The sequence below is a fragment of the Cervus elaphus genome, chromosome 5, assembly GCF_910594005.1.
Source record: "Cervus elaphus chromosome 5, mCerEla1.1, whole genome shotgun sequence".
NCBI classification, from domain to species: domain Eukaryota; kingdom Metazoa; phylum Chordata; class Mammalia; order Artiodactyla; family Cervidae; genus Cervus; species Cervus elaphus.
Window position 1 is genome coordinate 53,169,287 of NC_057819.1, and position 9,139 is coordinate 53,178,425.

Sequence of the window (9,139 nt, forward strand, 5' to 3'; positions counted from 1 at the left end):
AAGAAGTACCAAATAAACCTGAAGAAAATAGAGAAGGAAATATCAAAGACAAGAGCTTAGATGCATAGAAAAGAAAACATGTATATAATAGGATCAACAAATAAAGTGTTTGAGAAGACTAACAATACTGATAAACTTTAGTGAGACACATTAACAATAAAAAAGCAAGTAATAAATACTGTCAATGAAATATGAAAATCACTAGAGAGCCTATAGATATTAAAAAGTATATTGAGTAATGTCAAAATTAGGAAAATTAGATGAGATAATTTCTAGAAAAATACATTTTATCAAAGCTATCCAAGAAGACAGAGAAGCAAAAAAGTCTTGGAGCTATTAAATGGATTCAGCAATTAAAAACCTTTCCACTAAAAAACCTGCAGTTTCATATGGGTTTCACCAGTGAATTAGCATATTTAAAAAGAAAATAATTTTTCACAAACTTCCAAATAACTTAATGTTTGCACTCTGCAATTCATAAGACTGTTATGATCTATTTTTTAAATTGGGTTATAGTTGCTTTACAATGTTTGTTAGCTTCTGTACAATGACGTGAATCAGCTATATGTATATACCTTCCCTCTTGGACTGCTGGTGGGAATATAAATTGGTACAGCCACTGTAGAGAAAAGTACAGAGGTTCCTTAAACAAAAAGAGAACTACCATATGACCCAGCAAACCTACCACTGGGCCTATGATGAACTTTAATAGATACAGAAAGAGCATTCAATAAAAATTCAACATCCATTCATGTTAAAAACTTGGCAAATGAGAACTAGAAAGGGATTACCTTAATTTTACAAAATATATCTTTATAAAATGAACTATAGCAAATATACTTAATTATAAAATATTGGGATCAGAATTAAGAAAGGATGTCTTTTGTCATCTCTTGTATCTATCAGTCATTGCCACAACACAGTGTACAACAGCGAACCACAAAAATATCTCAGTGACCTACAAAACAATTTCACCCCTCACACATGGGTAGGCTAGCCAGACAGTTTGGGTAATCTCAGCTGGATTCAGCTAGCTTTAAATTGAGGCCATGATTTCAGTTCCAGTCATCTCCATGTGACCAGTTCATCTGAGGTCAGTGGGTTACCTGAGCCATGTTCTTCAGGGTGTGGCAAAAACACAAGAATAAACTCAGTTGCTCAAACACATTCAAGCCCTTGCGCACATCATGCCTACTAACATGATCTTGGTCATGGCAAATCACATGGCTAAGCCCAGCATCAATAAAGTGAGGAAATGTACTCTGTTAAGAAGGGATGAGGAGTGAATCCTTCAAATTGTTACTGAAAATAAATTCAAAATTGTACTAGAGATTTATTTAACTGGAATAAAACAAGTGGCTGGAAAGAAAAGTTATTGCTAACGAATGATAGGCATGTGTACACAGAACATCTAAAAGAACTGGTGATCAGGTATCCGGGACAAGGATGAGGAATTTGATATCAATAGTGATCATGAAGGTGAGAGATTCTGGCTAAGCCAATTTTAGAGGGGTTCTTGCTAAAACTGGGCTCTCGAGGACACCCAAGGACAGGACCAAGAGGAAAAGGCAGCTCAGAGGAGCCTGACTAAAGTTTGGTCAAGGGTAGCAACTTGTCACTACTGCCCATTGCCTGACCAGGATCCCAGCAAATGAAGTTTTATATTTCCCTTCTTGAAAGAAATATGCTACTCTGAGATGGTGGTTTGTCTTAGTTTGGACTCTCCCAGAGTCAGGCCTCAAGACAACGATTTGGAATTTTTTCGGGAAGTGATCCCTGGAGACACCAGTAAGGGGATGGGGGATGGAGAGCTGGACTTGAAGTCTTCCCATAAACAGTTTTAGAGATAAGCAAAATACCACTGAGTGTAACTGGATTCTGATCACTAGGGGGCATTCCCCCCGACCGTGAGGGACCTAAGATATTCACACGCCGGCTCCCATTGGTTATTGGTGCAGGGCTGCTCATGGGTGTGTGTTATTTTTCCCGTCCTAGTGGGCTGTGCCCAGGTGGGCTAAGATGTCTCTGGTGGCCAGAAAAAGGCCCTAAAAAGTCCAGGTGCTGACATGACGAAAGGCAGTCAGGAAAGCATCACTAAAGGTCAGAGCAGAGTGATCCATGCAGGATACGAGGGCGTCTGCGACAAGATGCTGTACAGTTAACAGCTAAGGGAAATAAACGGGAGACAACCCTCAGAGTCAAGGGGGGAGAAACGTAATAGTAAATGTAATGTGGAGCTCATGGTCCCTGGCAGCCTAGGGACTACCTGGCCATTTTATGGCCACTCCTTGTTTTTGTCTTAATTCTTTTAATCTCCTGTTTATTTTTTCCCTATTCCTTCTGCACTCATCTGGTAGATGAATAGGTTACTACAGATGCAAATGACGAATTTGGCTTTGCTGGAAAGATGCCCTGTAGATTAATTTTCATCTCAATCTGTTCCTCTATCTAACCAAAGCCACCTTCTTCTCTAAAATTCTGTGATTCTAAGATAGATGCTATGATTCTAATAAGAGCAGTGCCCCAATGAACACAGTGTCTTAGATTAGAAGTTGTTATAGATGCCATAAAATGTGGACTCTAAAAATCAAAAGCCTGTACTAATAATATTAAAAGTAAGTTGATGCCCATTGATTCTAAAAGACCTTCCCTTGTTATTTGGGAAGTTTTGTAACCCAGGTGAACCTCAACTCTTACATTAGATATAGATCCAAAAAAAGCAAACTTTAAGAGATATTAGCAATATTTTATTTAACATATCAACTGACAATGGGGTTAATAAATAAAAAAGGAAACTTTGTTTTTAAGTATTGATAAAGTGTATTTCACTCAGTTTTCCTTTTCCATCAATTAATAATTGAATTAATAATGAAAACATGTCAAAGATCTTCATATTCAATCATAAAATCCCTCCCCCCACTAAGTAGTCAGTTAAATACAGTAGCTTATCTGGATATTACATTTGCCAGGGTATATATTGAATGTTTTGCTTTCCCTTCCTTAAAATACTGAGAATAAAAGTCATAGGAAATAGTAGTTTTCCTTTGGAAAAAAAATAGTCCAAAACTCTCTACCAGAATTTCCTTATCTGGGTGAAATAAAGTGAATAGGTTTGCTTGCTTTTTAAAATTATCTGGTTAGCAAAGATCCCCACTAGTCTGTTCCATCTTCTTCCCAAGGAGGATTAGGTCGCACAGTCCATGGTCTGCCTCGACTTCATCAGTTCTCGTTTCAGCTGTTCGAAGCACAAGAACATGATGACGTTCCAGGATCCCAGTCGCAAGAAGGAAGGTACAAATCTAGAAAAGTGATGTCACCATTCTATTAGTTTGCTTAAAATTCTTATAGCTATTATAGTGTGTGCCTTCATCGACTCCGTGGACATGAGTTTGAGCAAACTCCAGGAGATGGTGAAGGACAGGGAAGCCTGGCATGCTGCAGCCCATGGGGTCACAAAGAGCTGGACATGGCTGAGCAACTGAACAACAACAAATTCTAGTCCAGGCTGTGTATGCTTCTCATTGTTTCACCCATCTCCAGTGCGGGTGCTTGAGAGTACCCACTCTTCATGTTTCCTTCCTCTGCCCCAAGTTTCATCCAGGTGCCCTACCCTGCTTCTGAACAACAAAATCCAGAGGTTCACATCTATACAACAGTCCCACTAAACCAAACCAAAGCTTGCCTCCTTCATCTCCATCATCTTTTCTTTTTTGAGGGGAGAGGAAATCTTGTTTTCCTTTGCTTTCTGAATGGAGAGTAGGAAACTTTAATAGTTTAAAAGAGGAAGTAAGTGGAGAAAGCAAAGTGATGAGTAATTAGACCATTTTCCAGGGTCGAGAAGTCAGTGCTGTCTAGATCTTGGTAATTCTGGTCCTAAGAGGGATGGTCAGAAACTGAATTGCATTTTGTTGTTTATGTTGCTCTTGCTATTTTGAAGAATTCTGCCATGCTGTACACACCAGATGATTTATTTTGCAAACCCTGTCTACAGCAATGAAATATTCCCAGAGAAAATGATGGTAAATCTGTTAAATCTGCCTTGGATAGGTATGTTAGAGATCTTGCCTATATAGATCACCCCCCAATATTTTGGGGGATCTCAACATATATCTTCTGACTCCTGAATGTGTGTGTGTATGTGTTCTATGGTAAAATATACATAACATCAATTTATAATTTTAGCCAGCCATTTATATATATACATATATGTGTGTGTGTATATATATATATGTCTCTCTTATATATATATTCAATAGTATAATTCAGTAGCATTAAATATGTTCTCATTGTGAGCAATCATTACCACTCCCCATCTCCATCCCAAACTGAATCTCTGTACCCATTAAAAAATAACTCCCCTCTCCCCTCTCCCCTCACCCAATAGATTGAGACCAAGGGACAGGCTGTCGGTTTCGAATGAGCCGCTGATCGAGCTTGAGAAGATTTTACTATCACAGCTTTAAGTTTTCTGACACAGTGGAATTGGTGTATTGGAGAGATTTATGGCAAAGAAAAGTAGACACTCAGCACACTGCCCATTCTAAGGCTGGTCAGCTGTCAACTGTTCAGATGAGACGGCTCCCCGTAGCACACAGAATCCCTGAACACAACATTATAGATACAGAAGAGCACATCCTACCCTTTGAAAAAAGCTGACGGCCCTTCCCTGGTGAGCATCATCATCGCGCAGTTGGGCACACTTGTGTACTGTCCTGGTGAAGAGTTAACAAATCGGGTTTTCACCACGTCCACCGGAGAGGACAGGACCGTTGTGCAGAATCCGGCAATGACAGCGGACACGAAGTGGCAGGGCACATCGTCTGAAACGTGTCGTGAGACAGGTCAACACTAGACTCTTGGGAGGGGCATCTAGTTTTTAGTTATCTATCAGATCGTCGAAAACCTGTTGATAACAGGAGGTCAACATGGTTGTCTTATGAATAAATAACATACAGTAAGGAATGTCATAATTTTAGAAAAAGTTGGCAAATGGTACATGGCATACTGGATTATAAGTGCTTTAGGAAAATAACCAGTTACTTACCTCTGTCCTTAGGGCATGACATAATATTCAATACATAGGCATTTATACTTTCTTAAAAAAAAATTAAAGTCATTGTCCAAGGAGAATTTCAATGCTTCTAGAACCTATTAGAATAAAATTTTTAGGAACCTATCCAATGGTTCTACTTTTTGGATGAAACCACCAAGAAGCTCCTTATCTAACTAGCTCATCTGGAAATAGTGCAGGATGACTCACTTCCTGAATTCTGCTTTATAAAGAATAAGATAGATGCCAACAAAAGTCTCATATATTAGTATTGAGTGAGAACGATGCTGATATAAAAATACAGGTGCATTTTAGTTTTGTTGCAAAAGAAAAAAACTGTTGCAACAGAACTTCTAAAGCTTAGGGTTATATCTATTATTCACAAGTATTACTTTTTTAAAAGATAAAATTATTACAATTAAGAGATTCAGTATAATACAAGATGAAATTATAAATGTGCAGACCTGCCACGTGAAAAAGAAAGTTACCTGCTAATAGTCTGCTTTTCACAAGGGCCTCCTTCATTAGGTCATATGTTACTAGCTCTGTACAGTTGATGATGACATTTCTTGTCAGATTGGGAGTAGTCCCTGGAGGGAAAGAAAGTGTTGAATAGCTCCATTGTATGTTAAGGTGCTAATTGGATATGTGTGTTTTAACAATTATAGAATCCATGTTGAAGTGAGTTACCTTTCCAAAGCCCCGTCAAGCCTTCTGTTGTTGCTATAATTCTGTAAGCATTGTAAGTCCCAGTGTATCGAGGTTTGGGACCGTGGAGATGGCTCTGTGCTTGCAGTCTGACCTTGACCACCTCTGTGGGTTGCCCAATGAACACGGCCACGCCTCCAGTTGTTAGGCCCGCCGAGATCTTGCTTCCTAAACTAGCTGTCATTATCCAGAGAGAAAAAAATGATGTGTCAAGAAAAAAGAAAAAAGTCAAGACCCAGAATGCATGTGTATGTCTTTTTAATTTTTAGTGGTTAATACTACTGTGTCATTATATCTTTAGTACTTCCCTAACGCTTGTGCACGTGTTAATCATGTGCTGTGCTTAGTCGCTGAGTCGTATCCGACTCCTTGCCACCCCGTGGACTATACTAAGAATGTATAAGTCATAGGAGGGCTAGAAGACTTCAAAGTTGACTGAGATTTTTTTTTAATAAAGACTTTCAAGGAGAAAGAAAACCCAATGCTTGTTTAAACAATGGCTTAGTTCTTTCCTATATTTGACTTAGTTCTTTCTTTACATTTGCTTTATTTTTCAGTATTTCCCAATTGGGTGGAAGCACCAGTCACCAGTGAACCTTAGTCTTCTAACCATCAATGAGACTGTTCATTATTGGACTTAGGGATCTTAGGAAAAGCCCTGAAGGACAAACTGCCCGAGTTTGGGACGTCAAGTGGTGTCAGACTTCAACAGGCTACTAAAGGGACAAAAATAAGAAGAGAGAAATGATCACATGATTTTTAATTGCAGATTTTGAAAAATTAACATGGGTTACTCAAGACATATATCATTTAATAAAATGACAAATAGTCTTGGAGCCTCACTGTTGTTATTTAGTCGCTAAGACATGTCCTACTCTTTTGTGACCCATGAATCCTCAAACCTATTCCCATAATTATAGATCAGTCACATTTACTCATCAAGGACTTTCTCAGTCTCTAATTCTGTTTCCTAAGCTGTATAAAATGGAGGTAATAATATCTACCTCACAGAGTCATTGTGTGAGTTAATAACAATAGCACTTAACATGTCTTGCATAGGGGAAATTCAGCAATTCTTTTCATTGCTCTATGGTTGTTTTCTTTTCTCAATATGCTTAGCCAGGAGCTGAGCACTGAATAATACCCATCTTTTAAGTGGCAAGATGATACTTAGATAATTCCCTTCACTTTTGGCCCCTATTTACAGTCTTATTTTGTTGTATCCATCCTGTGTTCCAATCCCCTTTTCATTTCCCAAGCTCCTTGGGAGCAGGGCCATACTCTTTGCCTTTGCGTCTCACGGCCCATCTCTGCAATCTAGCTGCCACCTCTACTGCTCTGCTCAAGATGGTTTTGCTGAGGAAACCCATGAGTTTCTGCTGTTAGGTACATTGATCTCTCCTTTCCTCACCAGATCTCTCTGTTTTGTTTGGCCCTAATGATAATTCCTCCCACAACTGGGAAATCTATCCCAGGTGTTTCTCCTAAGTTCTCGTGCAGACCAGACATTACCTATCCTTGACACATCCTAACTGAATTTCTTACCTCCCCACTTCAGATGGTTTCTATATTCCCGCCTTCAGTGAATGGGATATTCAACCGGAAACTTGTAAGTCATCTTAACATTCCTACCTTTTCTTTATGCCTCACTTCCAGCTCTCCACCAAGTTTAATCAATTACATTTCCAAAATCTTTACTGCCATTGCTTTAGCATATCCTGATCATTTCTTCCTTTCTAAATTACCCCTTTCTTACCCTTTTTCTATATAGCTTTTACAGTGCTGCCGAAGTGATCTTCTGAAAATATAAATTATGTTATTCCCTTGTTTATCATTTTTCAATGACTTCCCATCATTTTAAGGATAAAACCTGAACTCATTAGCATGGCCTGCAAGCTCTCCTGTGATCTGACCCATTCCTGCCTTTCTGGCGTCACTTTTCCCCACTCACCAGCATGCTCCCTGTTCCGTGTGTTCAAATATTGATGTTGGCTTGCCAGTGTGTTATGAAGACCACTACCCTGTATGTACCTGTTTTCTGGGCCACAGCTGAGCCTAGCACATGTCTCTCTGACTTCTTCCCCTCCCAGAAACACTGCCTGCTTACCTTCTTTCCCTGTGGTGAAGAAATCCTGGACAGTATCATAGAGGCCGATCCTAAGGGAGGCGAAGCTTATTTGTCTCTGGAGACCAGCAGGCAGCCCGCTGTAGAGTTTCACTGGCCCTTCTGTTTTTGCCAGAGTGATGATTGTTCCCAGGACACCTTTATACCTAATGGCACTGGAGGTCAGGCATTCGCCCTGGATCTGGAAGTGAGATGGAAGTGAATATTGAGAAAGGGAGTGCTACCTAGTGAGGAAAAAACAAAGATTGGCATCAAGCTGTCCTCAATGGAGAAAACTTGAGCCAAGATATTTTTTCCATTGTGTTTCTATTTTCAGTCCTTTTCGCCTTCTCAGCAACATCTCCCCTTATCTATCTATCTATCTAAATCCCTGAGTCAGGAAGATCCCCTAGAAAAGGAAATGGCAACCCACTCCTGTATTCTTGCCTGGAGAATCCCATGGACAGAGGAGCCTGTAGGCCTGCAGTCCATAGCGTTGCAGAGTCGGACTGACTGAAGCGACTTAGCACACATCCATCTATCTAGAGCTAGATATCTATCTATCGAAAGGGGGAGGGGAGAGAATCTGGCTACTAGGCATACTTTGAACATCCTCCCCATCCCACACCTCACTGTCCCACCCCCAGGAACTCTCCAGAACCCCTAGGCAGTAGGATAGGAAGATTGTGCCTGTCTAATCATGTACAGGAGAGGTTGGCAACAGTCACAGTCAACCCATCCTCCATGACCCTCCCACTTCTTTAGTTCTTTTCTGCAATGTTCCAGTTTCCCACCCTAAATCCAGTGACAGGCAAACTTTTTTTAACGTGGCCACCTGCTCTGCCTAACGTGAGAAAGGATGGTAAAACCGCAGCCAGAGTCAAAGGGGCGCACACAGTCGAGGTCCCCTCTCTGCCCGAGGCACCTCCCCTTGCCCACCGCGCTCCCCACCTGTAGGCGGACTTTGGCGGTGTCCAGCGGGAAGGTGATTATGTCAGCCACGCAGGCCGCCACCCCAGCAGAGAAGATCTTGACCGCCATGGTAGGGGGCACGTCTGACGCTGTGTGTCCCACCATCCTGACTCAACGGGGACTCCGGCGCAAGGGGAGCGGGGCTTCAGTCCCAAAGGTGGAAGTTCTGCCTGGCTCCTCACTCCTGCGCGGCCGGGCAGCAGACCAGTCCTCTCCGACTTCTGGTCAGTGGGGGCGGCAGGCAGGGGGCTGCAGTGGGCGAGGTGGCAGGTGGCGGGGTCGATGCAGCGGCGCCTGCCTGCGCT

The 9,139-nt window shown here is 41.2% G+C and overlaps 1 protein-coding gene across 2 annotated transcripts; it reads right to left on the reverse strand.

Annotated features, from left to right (window-relative positions):
• Nucleotides 1-2,841: 2,841 nt before the first annotated feature.
• Nucleotides 2,842-8,939, reverse strand: UCP1 (uncoupling protein 1). Of its 2 annotated transcripts, none has more exons than XM_043900841.1 (6): nt 8,802-8,939; nt 7,866-8,064; nt 5,741-5,935; nt 5,539-5,640; nt 4,640-4,820; nt 2,842-3,299 (listed from the first exon to the last, which is right to left on the reverse strand). In XM_043900841.1, the coding sequence occupies exons 1-6, from the start codon at nt 8,937-8,939 to the stop codon at nt 3,185-3,187; spliced, it is 930 nt and encodes a 309-aa protein (XP_043756776.1). In that variant the 3' UTR covers nt 2,842-3,184. The 2 variants fall into 2 exon arrangements, with proteins under 2 accessions (XP_043756776.1, XP_043756778.1); XM_043900843.1 differs by having other exon boundaries at nt 2,986-3,299; nt 8,814-8,939.
• Nucleotides 8,940-9,139: the final 200 nt, after the last annotated feature.